Source organism: Caretta caretta, chromosome 4 (genome assembly GCF_965140235.1).
Source record: "Caretta caretta isolate rCarCar2 chromosome 4, rCarCar1.hap1, whole genome shotgun sequence".
NCBI lineage: Eukaryota > Metazoa > Chordata > Testudines > Cheloniidae > Caretta > Caretta caretta.
This window is the reverse complement of record NC_134209.1, coordinates 114,273,709-114,288,597: the sequence shown is the minus strand read 5'-3', so window position 1 is coordinate 114,288,597 and position 14,889 is coordinate 114,273,709. Positions and strand designations below refer to the sequence as shown.

General features: G+C 40.8%; 1 protein-coding gene across 7 annotated transcripts in view; it reads left to right on the top strand.

Annotated features, from left to right (window-relative positions):
- The window catches only part of PCDH7 (protocadherin 7), a 401,554-nt gene that overhangs the window by 171,926 nt on the left and 214,739 nt on the right, over nt 1-14,889 (top strand). For 2 of the 7 annotated variants that reach the window (XM_048848660.2, XM_048848661.2), the window contains exon 2: nt 6,027-6,135. The exons of 1 other annotated variant lie outside the window; for it this stretch is intronic. In XM_048848660.2, coding sequence (XP_048704617.1) covers nt 6,027-6,135 — 109 coding nt within the window. Of the gene's footprint in view, nt 1-6,026; nt 6,244-12,020; nt 12,231-14,889 lie in introns of those variants that run through there. 4 more of the 7 variants (XM_048848658.2, XM_075127986.1, XM_048848662.2 and 1 more) reach the window with 3 other exon arrangements.

Genomic DNA, 14,889 nt, shown 5'->3' with positions numbered 1-14,889 from the left:
TCTGATTATTCTGGATCTTGTGATACGGCAAATCAGCATGGGTAGGATTTCATTGGCACAAGGTGACCCCAAAGAAGTGGTGCTAACTGGAAAAGGGGGATGCGCTGATTCATCATACCTCTGAGTAGGCCTCCCCTTTTTAAAGCAGAACCTCTAGGAGTGGGTGGCAATGCAAACCTTTGGGATTGAATACCCAATGGGGGAATTGCAAAGAAGTTGCCTCAAACTGGTATTTCAGTGACTTCTTCTGCCTCGTGGTAAACAGAAAAAGTGTGTGTGGCAAGGAGTTTGCGGGAGGGGGGCAAAATCACAAAGCACACCTCTTCCACCACTTTCTTGATTTACCATAACCTTATTCCTACTCTCCAGTTATCGATGGTCAGAGCTGCGGATGAGTGGTACCTGGGATGGTGGAACCTGGGATGAGGGGCACGCTCTTTGCGTTTTAGAGCCAGACACTGCAACGTGCTGAGCATCTCTGTAAGGTTCAGAACACCACCAACTTCAGCTAATTTGTAATTGTATTTAGCACCTTGTAGGAAGAATCAGACCTTTAGGGTATTTCTACACTGCAGAGGAGAGCATACTTCCTAGATGAGTAGACAGATGCACTCTAGCTAGCGTGCTAAATATAGCAGTGTAGCTGGGGGTAGCATGGGCAGTGGCTCAGGCTAACTGCATGAGTACATACCATGGGCATCTGGGGCAAGGTTGTACTCATTCATTAGACCGAGCTGCAGCCTTGTGCTATCCCTGGCTACACTGCCATTTTTAGCATGCTAGCTACAGCACAGCTAGCATAGGTCTGTTTACTCATGTTGGGAAGCATGCTCCCACCTGCAGTGCAGATGTACCCTAATTTGTTATGGGCCCTGATCTGATCACCCAGTCTCTCTTGCAGATGACTCCTGGTTTGATAGATTATATCCATTTTGCAGAACAGCATCTAAGTCTGAATCCAGATATATATATTTGTGGGGAGGGGTATGTAGTTGGGTCAAAATATAGGCACATTTTTCTGCATAGTGCCAAAATTTATTATTATTTGTATTGTGGTAGCACCTAGGAGCTTCAGACTTGGACCAGGACCCCATTGTAATAGGCACTGTACAAACACAAAACAAAAAGATGATCCCTGCACCAAACACCTTCTAGTCTAAATAATGAGCTGAGAAGACATCTAAGGGGATTCGTAAAACAGTGGTGCAGTCAGTGGGAGTTTAGCTAATACATGCTACCATCACTCCTTGAACCCTATTTTAGACAAAGCATTTAACAGAACAGTAAGACCTATCCTCACACCTCTGTATGCTAATCATCATGCACAAAATAAAGGGCCAGTTTATCAGCTGGTGCAAATCAGCAAAGCTCCATGTCAATCAACTAAAATTAATGGAGTTGCACCAGTTTACATCATCTGGAGTTCTCCCCACCCTTTGCAGTTTTCTGTACGTGTATATATTTGTCTTGTTTGTACTTTTTAGTGTATTTTCTTTTATATGTTTTACTGTTTACTGTGGGGGTGAATATGAGTTATCCTGCTTGCCTGGTATCTCACGTTATAGGATGCTTTCACTGCAGCATGTTACAATACACATTTTTCAAGGCAGGATTTAACCATAAGACATGCATATTTATATATTATCTGAACCAGGAAGCAGAATGCATTCCTCTTGCCAAAAAACAGATGCATGTATATGTTTTATGTACACATGCTGTTTTGACGAAAAACAAAGTTTCTTCCCTTCCTATCTTAAATGTTGGGGTATTTTTTAGAATACTATTTACTATAGTTTCAGGCATTCACTTTTATAGCATATTCTGCCAAATGAACATGAGGTTAAGGGGAGCTTTGGCTCGGACAGACACACTGCACCTCAGCAACACAGCTGTCGGCAAGATAACGGAATGTCTTCCTTTTTCTATGTTCATGTACTATGGACGCTACACTGAGCAGAGCTTTATCACTTATTTCAGCAGGAACAGGATTGCAACCTTTTTCTTCATTTGGGGAGTTAGGTAGGGGAAATATATTTCTCTTCAATCTTCCTCTGGTAAGTTTTCTGTGTGAACTGATGGATTTAGCCAATGTGAGGTTAATGCTGTGATCTGTGACTCAGACTGTAGAGCTCTCGAGTCATTGATCACACCAAATTGCTCACAGCTATTCTGTACCTTTAGTAGTGCAGTGTGTCACATACCACCGCTCTTCACCAGGATTGGAATTTGGAATGCCTCTTCTCCCCATCCACCCGGCGGAAGCTCATTCAATGTCTCTCTGTGGGGGTTGCAGTCAGCCCAGGTTACATTTACTCACCGTGTGGAGGTTCTACATATTCTACTCTAAAAAGCTGCTATTTTGCTGCACTCCTGCTAAGGCAGAAGGAAAGTCGCAGTACAAAAGACATGTGCTGTGCAGCACTGGTTCAGGTGCTCTCCACTGCATTGCTCAGTTGCTCCTGCCATCCTCTCTAAACATAATACCTCACCTGAGTAAGTGTAGTGTTGTTGTTATAAATGAAAATATAAAACCAGCTCAAGGGGGAAGGAGAAAAGTTAAGAAGTATCAGGTTACAGAATATGTAAACACTGAGTGACTTCCTACTTTTCAGTTCAGTGTGTCAGCCCTGCTCCAAAGCTAGAAATAAGAGGAGTTGAGTTATTTAAAAATAACTGCAGTGGAATCATCTTATAACTAAGTTACTTTTCCTGCCACAGAGCAACCTCAGCATAAGCACACGTTCACTATTACCGGATTTTCAATTTGTGCCTTGCAAAGCATTGAAAAACTCAAGCCTTTCATTTTAATTGATTATGAATGGAATTTCACTGTATGCAGGCTCCAAAGTACTATTAGGAGGCCAGTTCATTGAACCCCAAACCTGAGCCCAGGACCCAGCCCGAGTAGTGATGCTGGGCCCGGGGTAGATAAATTGGGGGTGGGAGGAAAGGAATCCTTCTTATAGGCCTTGGAGCAACTGTGGCGGCGATGCCATAAAGGCTTCCACAGGGCTTTACATGCCTCATCCCTTACTGTACATAGGGACAGTTCAAATAGTTGTAGTTTCTCTGGCTCTGCTTCTTGTTGTCCACCCAGGACTCTGTGCTGCAAAGAGGGTGTGCAACAAATGCAACCAGCTGCCAGGGGTCCCCCTGTAGCAGTAGGGGAGGGGCAGGATTTGTCCCTCTAAGCATAATGCTGTGTATTAAAATGAAAGAATATTGAAATTATTAGAGCTCAGAATACTGACAGCTTTTACTTACACATCATAGTTTAACCTTATTTAAAAAAGGTCTTGATGTTTTAATTGTTTAGCTGGGAGCATCATTTTTTGTTGACACTCTCTTTTTGCTTTTCATTTCCCTCATTTCCTTAGAGCCATAGGAAGTTGGTCAGTTGTGTATAAAACTTAAATAGGTAAATAGACTTATTTTAAGTACATTCTGCATTTTGTGTTTCTTATTCTGAAAACCTTTATAACTGGCACAAACCTTTTCCTCCTACCCCCCTTTTAATACAACTGAGTTGTTTTCTGGGCAGTAGTATATCACCAGTTTGGAATGTTTTAGGAGCTTTTAACATTCTTTACGAAATAATATGCCCATATTTTCCAAAACAAAAATATCTCATCTCCAATGTAATAAAATCAGGCAACCAGTCACCTTACATGGTCACAAAGTGAAGAAATGAATATAGCAACCATGTCAGAACAGTGGAAATAGCCGGTGAGTTCTGTCAACGAGAATAGCAATCTTTACTTATCCGTAACTTTCCATATAGTTCACACTTGTGTTTGAGAGTATTCTTAAATTATCTGAAAAAAGTCATGGTAGAGAAAAATGGCAGATTATCAAAAACACATATCTGTATTTGGCATCCATTTAAAATTCTTTTAAAGTCCAATGGAGTGAGAAAATGCACTGAGTAGAAGTGGCTCTCTTCAGTACTAAAGATAACATGATAGCTAGTTACTCAGCTCTAAAACTATAAGGACAAAGGACTTTACCATTACTTAAATACAAGGTATATGTGACCATATGCCTACATGAGTAAATTGTTAATAGCAAATAACATAATATGTAATCTGACATATGACATGGAATACAAATGATCCAAACATCTCACCGTTCAGAATATTAAGGGCCTTATTCTACCCTACTGTTTTAAAACACTTGGGAAGGGCTCTAAAATTCCTATGAGGTTCAATGAGATGATTTTCTGCAGAATGCTCCATTTAAGGAGGAGGGGCTTCTGGTCTTGTGGTGTGGCAAGGGATATAACCATCAAAATCCACCTTGCTGAGGTTCCTTAGGGTAAAAGAAGCTTAGATCACACAGGGCCCGGGTCCCTGCACAGAGGCTCTAACCCTCTCTATTGTTGTCTGTCCCCTTCTCCCACTTTAGTATCAATGGCTGTCCACGTCTTTTGTGGTTTATTTGCCCCATTTTGCACTGTTTACACTTTCCTCTCTTCGCATAGTGGACGTACTGTACAGCCATGAGTAAAACTGACATACCGGCAATCTATAGCAACAAATATAAGCAAACTTTAAATGTTTGAAGATTAACCATGACAATATCACAGGTCTGTTAACCTCAAATTTTTCTTATATTAACAGCAACAATCACGTTTATAATTGGTGCTGATTTACTTGTTCCAGGAGTTGTTGTTTATTAGTTTATATCCATAATGCTACCTAGTTACCAACCTATTGAACATTAGCACTTAAATATTGCATTATACCTTCAAAGCATGCCTAAGCCAAACAAAGGGACCCATCTTTAAACCTATAGAGTCTCATTCATCTCTTTGCAGGATTGTAGCTTTTGTTAGTATTCATGTTTGCACTGTGCTTTGAAAATCCAAAGTGATAATGTCAATATGATTGTTAAGATGACAGCAAGGTGAAATTATATATATATAAATAAACTGTATTTTTAGGCTGCAGCAAAACCTATAACACTAGAAAACTAGACTATATTTTAATCTAAAATCTGTTTGCACATGGCACTCTTGTTTATTAGTGTATATTAGTAACAGTAATTATATTACTAATATACACTAATAAACAAGAGTGTCATGTGCAAATAGATTAAAGATTAAAATATAGTCTAGTTTTCTAGTGTTATAGGTTTTGTTGCAGCCTAAAAATACAGTTTATTAATAGTAAATTAAATGTATTATTATTGTTTGTTATTACTGATACAATATTTCAGAAACCTAATATCTAACAATATCTATTTCATTAAAATGAACTGAAATGTGTAGTATGTTTCAATGGGAGGTAGACACCTAGCTTTTTATTTTTTTTTTAATCCCCAGTCTACATGTAAGTGTCTTCTAAATGTTGAGAGTAGAACTCACCCACTTCTTGGTATACTCTTGAATGTCAGAATTCAATAGGTAAACTTTTACAGTGACAATTATTTCTTCTGTAATATCTGACATTTTGAATGAACTCAAATCCATAATAGTCAACATTTGAATGGTCCCAGTGGAAGCATCTGGTTTCAGCTGTGCCAGTGGTACTTTAAAGGCTTTATAAAGTCAGCTGGCAGCACACCCAATCTCCAGGCATTAAATTTTATTGCAAAAGAGCTAAGAGAAACTGAACACTTCTGTTTCTGTTATCTTTCTTACGTGGATGGGCTTCCAAAACCACAGACAATGATTTTAAAAAGGTCTCTGTGTGTTAGTGTTACCAGCTGCCACAACATAATTCAAATTTGAGCATTTATCTTGTAAATCTTGTATAGTTTCCCTCTTACCTGATATAGGTTTTTTGAAACAGATTTATTGCCAGACTGCATGAAGGTACTTGATAGTGTTGCAAACTGAAAAATCCATGACATTCCTCGTGCAAAGTCAAAGACTACAAATTGTTTATTTTAAATTAGGCAAAACTTCAAAGTTTTATGTTCAGTTAGTCAACATTAAGATATTAGTATGTTTTAAGTCATGTTTTGAGAATCACTTGTTCAAAGACCTAACTTTTCAGTGACATTCAGAATCTTTTCTCTTGCAGCCATTTCGTAGAGTGACGTTTTCTGTTGTGAGTCAGCCTCAGGACCCACATCAAGGGTCATTGCAGAGTTGCTATGACAGCGGTCTGGAGGAGTCAGAAACACCAAGCAGTAAGAGTTCATCAGGGCCAAGACTGGGTGCCCTTCCACTCCCAGAGGACAACTACGAAAGGACTACGCCGGATGGCAGTGTTGGTGAGGCAGAGCATATGGAAAATGGTAGGGGCAAACACGACATTCACACACATAATCACACTAGTGAGCCATAATAAGTAGACATGTGGAAAGGTCAGTCCAAAATAATAAAATAAAATAGCTTAAATTATAACTATTTTATTTTAAATGGTAACATTTGTTAAAATGCAGCTATACAAAATAATGGAACATAACCATACAAATAAAATCAGCAGCATTTTTTTACATTATTTTAAAATTACATTGCTGAAACAGTTAAATAATTAAAAAAATATCAGTGCAGGGGCTGGGTTCAAGGAAATTAAATTGCATACACAATATTTTTTTTAACAAAAAGTACTGATAAGGGACCTGTGTTCTCTTTTTTACTTCCATTTTTTTTTATTTGTCATACAATCATTGATTATGACATTTTCCTGAAATTGAATTTGTGCAGCATCAGCATAAAGAAAATAGGAATTAAAAATCTCCTTCTAGAGTCTTCCCTTTCCCCCAATATTACGTAACATGTTTTCAAAACAATATTGAGGTTTCTACCCCATGTTGAATTATTTAGAAAAGGAAAGCACTGTTTTATTTTTTGCTCCACGGTATATTGAGAAAAATACTTTTCGAATATATCATTTAAATTAAGGATTTTTTTAGAAATATGGGGATGGGGTGTGGAATGCATCCTGATTTGCAGTATGAGTAATTCTTCAGCAATTACAAAATTATGGTAATTAAATACTTAGTAGTTTGCAATTTTCTTTTGTGTCTATAATTAGAAAATAGTGGACTTTAAAATACTTTTTATAATAGATCTTAAATAAGTTATTGTTCCACACCTATTAACCCTTATTTAAAGCTCTGTGAAGTCAATGGACATTGACTTCAGTGGGCTTTGAGTGATACCCTTAAACTATATAGTAGATTACTTCATGTCAAAGACTACTGCATGTCAAAGAGTACATAGTGCTGACGTGTGAAATGAGGAGTTTGCTAATCAAGTTTGTATAGTAGTGTATGTGAGTGTCATCAGCTCCTCAAACCCAGTATAGATTTGGTTTGGCTTTGTGCATGACTTTAGCTTCTTTCAAAGGCTTAGATCAGCAATTAAAAATTGTTCTTGTTTTATTCCTAAAATAGACATATTGACCCAATAAAAATAGATCATTCTCTGTGGTCAGGAAATTGACATGTCTAATGTATATGAGGAAGAAGGACTGCAGCAGTCTGCATTTGCGGAAGGTCTGCATTTCAGCAATGCATGGCTATTTCAAGTCATACAGATTAATGGACCCCCCCCAGTGGAAATAATAATAATCATAAGTTCAGTTATCATTTGCCCATTTATAGATGTGTGTGTATTAAAATTTCTTTTTAGAAGGTAGAAAAAATGAAAGCTTTTGGGAGCCTGCTTCCTAAGTTGTTATTTATTTGTATTTTTGTTAATTTAAGGGTGAAATTTAGTGCTTAGGAAAATGAGGCTAAAGCACTGGCTATATCCAGGTAGATACAGTGCAATGAAGGCAAGTATTTTTGAGATTTAATTGAATAAGTTCACAGTTCTTCAGAAACTGTCTGAGTCACAATATGTATAAAGCAATATATAAACGCAGAATCTTGGATGAACTGTAGGACTATGATTTATCCTAACCTTTGATATACTCTTCAGTAGATAATGAAAGTGATTTTATCCAAATTTATTCTCAGAAATTCCAACATACAGTGGACTCTAGTTTGCTTAAATTTTGGAAATTGTGGGGCAACTGCCATTATAGTGCATTAATTATTAAACTTTAAAATGAAATTAGGCTATTTTTTGGACGTTGAAAGTAACTTTTCTTTGTTAGGATTACATACTTACCCTTTGAAATTAGACAGATTTCAGAATAAGTAGAAGCACAACCAGATCAAACTACTAAATTTATGTATTATGTCATGAACACCTCCAAAACAAGAGTAGCATGATAAAGTCTCAAATGGTATAATGCAAGGATTACAGACAGTAAGGGAGATTTTTTGTCATATTCACAAAATCTTGAACTGAACCCCGTGAAAAGTGGGTGACATTGCAATGAAAATTATACTCTACTGACTTTTGAATTCTGCTGCCACTTTTAAAAACAGGATTTAGACAGTGGCATGTCACCTGCCTCCAGTAATTTTTGTTAGCATTAGTCAATAGGTGATGACAGAACAAGATTCAATGCACTTTTGGTTGTCTATAAATGTAACATTTGACATTTGAGTGAATGCTTTCTCTGATCCAAATTTTAAGATGACTTGTCTAGCTACACAGAACAATTGTATTGCTCAAATTCTGGTAATTTAATCTTTAATATTAATGGATCATTCTGACATAAATAGAATTGGAATTGAAACCTGTCAGGTATTCATGTGTCATATTTAACTGGAATCTCGGTAACCTGCAGTGTTTTGGTTGGTTAGGTTTTAATCAGGATTTGTATTGGATTTTCATTTGGATTTTCCATGGAAACAGCACTTTGAAAGCTATCTTAGTTTTTAATTGTTATTACTTCAAATATTTACCATTTAATTTCAACTAGTGCGAAGCAATGCAGTTATAACTAATTACTTTGGATTTACTTTCATTTTAAAGTTTGAGAAGATAATTTTCAGTACAGTAATGTAAAACCTTCTGATACCTTTGATACAGTCTCTGTGCAAGATAGCAACACTAATGAAAATAAGGAACCTTTCATGTTTCAGCAAGTGGAAGAAGGCTGAATCTCCTGCAGCCAGAGTAAATATCGGTAATGAAATGCAACTTCCCAAATTGGTGGGTTAGATGTCTCTTTCTACTTTTTCGGGTTAGCATAAAACAGAGAATTGAAACACTAGCACAAGTGGGTTGGTTTTCTTTATAATCAACTGCACAGTATATTACCAGCCTGCATGAATGTCAGATGTAGATGGAGTTTTGTTTGCATTGTTAGATGTGGTGTCAGCTGTGCCAACTGGGGTGGGGTGGAAGAAAAGTTAGCAGACTATCTATGAAAATGCAGTATGAAAAGATTTGCTAATTCGTAAGATCTGGAGAACCAGAAATAACTTCTGAGTCTTTTCCCCCTGCCCTTGCAGCTTTCTTTACAAAGAAACCGTACTCATTTGTGCAATCTTGTCCAACAAACATCAATTGTTTCTCTAATGTGGTCATTAAAAAGACATTCTTTTAACAGAAATTGCACACCGCTTTTCTCAAGAGGACATATTATTTTTCTTTCCAACATGATTTTTATATTGTGACTATAGACATTGCCATACTGGATCAGACTCCTGGTCTATCAAGCACAGTATTTTGATTCTGACAGTGACCAGTAGGTACCAGATACTTCATAGGCATGTGCAAGAAACCACATAATAGAAAATTGTGGAATAACTTTCTCTCCTGACCTCTATTAGGCCTGGTCTACATTAGAAAATTAGATTAGTTTAAGTACATCAGTCAGGGGTATGTAAAATCCTCACCCCTGAGCAGTGTAGTTAAGATGACCTAACTCCCTGTGTTAGGTAAATGTTAGGTAAATGGAAGATTTTTTCTGTCAACCTAGGCACCACCTCTCAGGGAGGTGTATTACCTACGCTGATGGGAGAAACACCCCCCCCCCATTGTTTTCTGTAGTGTCTACACTTAAGTGAAGACAAGCCCTTAGGTAGTTGTCTGCTTATGCCCTGAATCATGAAGGTTTATATTTTCTAAAAGATTATTCATCCTATCTCATTTCATTACAACTGTTGTCACTGTGCATACATGCAATTTTATGAATTCTAAAAAATTATTGGCCTCAGTGATCTCTTGTGGCAGTGTGTTCCACAAGTTAATTATCAGTTGTGTAAAAAACTATTCATTTTTATCAATTTTATGTTTGTTTTCTTTAAACCACACTGAATATCCCATTGTTCTTGTATTATGAGAGACAGTAAATAAAGGTGCTCAATTTACCTTTTCTATCCTTATTTTTATACCTTTATCATGTGGCCTCATATTTATTTCTTCTCTGAACTACATTCACAGCCTTTCCAATCTTTCCTCATAGATAAAGTCTTGTTGTGCATCTAATAACTTTTGTTGCCTGTCTCTGAACTTTAATATCTGCTTGATGTTTTCTGAGATAGGGCTGACCAGAACTGAACACAGTATTCCAGGTGAGGGCATCACAATATTTTCAGTATTATTTTCTATCCCATTTTTTACACATGCTGTCATTAGGACAATACTTTTCATTGACATGTCTGTAATGATGCCCATGTCTTTTTCCGTGGGGCTAATTTAGAACCCGACAGTGTGTATGATTAGTTCAAATAAATCCTTCTGATGTGCACAACCCTGCTTTTGTAAACAAAACATTTCATCTTTCAACTTGTTGTCTAGTAAAATAGCTTTGGTAGGCCCATCTGAAGTTCCTCACAGTCCTCTCTAGTCACAATTAAACAAAATAATTTATATTTATATAAAATTATAATTTGCTTTTTTATATATATATTATATATATAATATATATAATATATAATATATATATTAGCACCTTTCATCCAAGGACAAGGAAGCAAAGTATAACCATTCTTTAAGTCTCACAATGAGCTTTTCAGAGGATAGCTGTGGCCCACTAGGTTGAACATAGGACTGGGAGTTAAGAGACATAAGTTCTGTTTCTGTCTCTACCACTGACTTAGTCTAGTCACTCAGGGTATGTCTACACTACGGAATAAGGTCGAATTTATAGAAGTTTTTTTAGAAATCGGTTTTATATATTCGAGTGTGTGTGTCCCCACAAGAAGATGCTCTAAGTGCAGTAACTCGGTGGAGTGCTTCCAGAGTACCGAGGCAAGCGTCGACTTCCAGAGCGTTGCACTGTGGATAGCTATCCCACAGTTCCCGCAGTCTCCGCTGCCCATTGGAATTCTGGGTTGAGATCCCAATGCCTGATGGGGCTAAAACATTGTCGCGGGTGGTTCTGGGTACATATCGTCAGGCCCCCTTCCCTCCCTCCCTCCGTGAAAGCAAGGGCAGACAATCGTTTCGCGCCTTTTTTCCTGAGTTACCTGTGCAGACGCCATACCACGGCAAGCATGGAGCCCGCTCAGGTAACCATCACCGTATGTCTCCTGGGTGCTGGCAGACGCGGTACGGCATTGCTACACAGTAGCAGCAACCCATTGCCTTCTGGCAGCAGACGGTGCAGTACGACTGGTAGCCATCCTCGTCGTGTCCGAGGTGCTCCTGGCCACGTCGGCTGGGAGCGCCTGGGCAGACATGAGCGCAGGGACTAAATTTGGAGTGACTTGACCAGGTCATTCTCTTTAGTCCTGCAGTCAGTCCTACTGAACCGTCTTATGGTGAGCGGGCAGGCGATACGGACTGCTAGCAGTCGTACTGTACCATCTTCTGCCAGGCAGGCAAGAGATGAGGATGGCTAGCAGTTGTATTGTACCATCTTCTGCCGAGCAACCATGAGATGTGGATGGCATGCAGTCCTTCTGCACCATCTGCTGCCAGCCAAAGATGTAAAAGATAGATGGAGGGGATCAAAACAAGAAATAGACCAGATTTGTTTTGTACTCATTTGCTTCCCCCCCTCCCCTGTCTAGGGGACTCATTCCTCTAGGTCACACTGCAGTCACTCACAGAGAAGGTGCAGCGAGGTAAATCTAGCCATGTATCAATCAGAGGCCAGGCTAACCTCCTTGTTCCAATAAGAATGATAACTTAGGTGCACCATTTCTTATTGGAACCCTCCGTGAAGTCCTGCCTGAAATAGTCCTTGATGTAAAGACATCCCCTTTGTTGATTTTAGCTCCCTGAAGCCAACCCTGTAAGCCGTGTCGTCAATCGCCCCTCCCTCCGTCAGAGCAACGGCAGACAATCGCCTTTTTTCTGTGCGGACGCCATACCAAGGCAAGCATGGAGGCCGCTCAGCTCACTTTGGCAATTAGGAGCACATTAAACACCACACGCATTATCCAGCAGTATATGCAGCACCAGAACCTGACAAATCGATACCGGGCGAGGAGGTGACGTCAGCGCGGTCACGTGAGTGATCAGGACATGGACACAGATTTCTCTGAAAGCATGGGCCCTGCCAATGCATGCATCATGGTGCTAATGGGGCAGGTTCATGCTGTGGAACGCCGATTCTGGGCTCAGGAAACAAGCACAGACTAGTGGGACCGCATAGTGTTGCAGGTCTGGGATGATTCCCAGTGGCTGCGAAACTTTCGCATGCGTAAGGGCACTTTCATGGAACTTTGTGACTTGCTTTCCCCTGCCCTGAGGCGCATGAATACCAAGATGAGAGCAGCCCTCACAGTTGAGAAGTGAGCGGCAATAGCCCTGTGGAAGCTTGCAACGCCAGACAGCTACCGGTCAGTTGGGAATCAATTTGGAGTGGGCAAATCTACTGTTGGGGCTGCTGTCATGCAAGTAGCCCACGCAATCAAAGATCTGCTGATATCAAGGGTAGTGACCCTGGGAAATGTGCAGGTCATAGTGGATGGCTTTGCTGCAATGGGATTCCCTAACTGTGGTGGGGCCATAGACGGAACCCATATCCCTATCTTGGCACCGGAGCACCAAGCCGCCGAGTACATAAACTGCAAGGGGTACTTTTCGATAGTGCTGCAAGCTCTGGTGGATCACAAGGGACGTTTCACCAACATCAACGTGGGATGGCCGGGAAAGGTACATGACGCTCGTATCTTCAGGATCTCTGGTCTGTTTCAAAAGCTGCAGGAAGGGACTTTATTCACAGACCAGAAAATAACTGTTGGGGATGTTGAAATGCCTATAGTTATCCTTGGGGACCCAGCCTACCCCTTAATGCCATGGCTCATGAAGCCGTACACAGGCAGCCTGGACAGTAGTCAGGAGCTGTTCAACTACAGGCTGAGCAAGTGCAGAATGGTGGTAGAATGTGCATTTGGACGTTTAAAGGCGCGCCGGCGCAGTTTACTGACTCGCTTAGACCTCAGCGAAACCAATATTCCCACTGTTATTACTGCTTGCTGTGTGCTCCACAATATCTGTGAGAGTAAGGGGGAGACATTTATGGCGGGGTGGGAGGTTGAGGCAAATCGTCTGGCTGCTGGTTACGCGCAGCCAGACACCAGGGCGGTTAGAAGAGCACAGGAGGGCACGGTACGCATCAGAGAAGCTTTGAAAACCAGTTTCATGACTGGCCAGGCTACGGTGTGAAAGTTCTGTTTGTTTCTCCTTGATGAAACCCCCCGCCCCTTGGTTTACTCTACTTCCCTGTAAGCTAACCACCTCCCCTCCTCCCTTCAATCACTGCTTGCAGAGGCAATAAAGTCATTGTTGCTTCACATTCATGCATTCTTTATTCATTCATCACACAAATAGGGGGATGACTACCAAGGTATCCCAGGAGGGGTGGTGGAGGAGGGAAGGAAAATGCCACACAGCACTTTAAAAGTTTACAACTTTAAAATTTATTGAATGCCAGCCTTCTTTTTTTGGGGCAATCCTCTGTGGTGGAGTGGCTGGTTGGCCGTTGGCCCCCCCACCGCGTTCTTGGGCGCCTGGGTGTGGAGGCTATGGAACTTGGGGAGGAGGGCGGTTGGTTACACAGGGGCTGTAGTGGCAGTCTGTGCTCCAGCTGCCTTTGCCGCAGCTCAACCATACACTGGAACATACTGGTTTGGTCCTCCAGCAGCCTCAGCATTGAATCCTGCCTCCTCTCATCACGCTACCACCACATTTGAGCTTCAGCCCTGTCTTCAGCCCGCCACTTACTCTCTTCAGCCCGCCACTTACTCTCTTCAGCCCGCCACCTCTCCTCCCGGTCATTTTGTGCTTTCCTGCACTCTGACATTATTTGCCTCCACTCATTTGTCTGTGCTCTGTCAGTGCGGGAGGACAGCATGAGCTCGGAGAACATTTCATCTCGAGTGCGTTTTTTTTCTTTCTAAGCTTCACTAGCCTCTGGGAAGGAGAAGATCCTGTGATCATTGAAACACATGCAGCAGGTGGAGAAAAAAAAAGGGACAGCGGTATTTCAAAAGACACATTTTATAAAACAGTGGCTACACTCTTTCAGGGTAAACCTTGCTGTTAACATTACATACATAGCACATGTGCTTTCGTTACAAGGTCGCATTTTGCCTCCCCCCACCGCGTGGCTACCCCCTCAACCCTCCCCCTCCCTGTGCTAACAGCAGGGAACATTTCTGTTTAGCCATAGGCAAACAGCCCAGCAGGAATGGGCTCCTCTGAGTGTCCCCTGAAGAAAACCACTCTATTTCAACCAGGTGACCATGAATTATATCTCACTCTCCTGAGGATAACACAGAGAGATAAAGAATGGATGTTGTTTGAACGCCAGCAAACATACAGTGCAATGCTTTGTTGTACAATGATTCCCGAGTACGTGTTACTGGCCTGAAGTGGTAAAGTGTCCTACCATGAAGGACGCAATAAGGCTGCCCTCCCCAGAAACCTTTTGCAAAGGCTTTGGGAGTACATCCAGGAGAACCGCGAATGCCAGGGCAAAGTAATCCTTTCACATGCTTGCTTTTAAACCATGTATAGTATTTTAAAAGGTACACTCACCGGAGGTCCCTTCTCCGCCTGCTGGGTCCAGGAGGCAGCCTTGGGTGGGTTCGGGGGGTACTGGCTCCAGGTCCAGGGTGAGAAACAGTTCCTGGCTG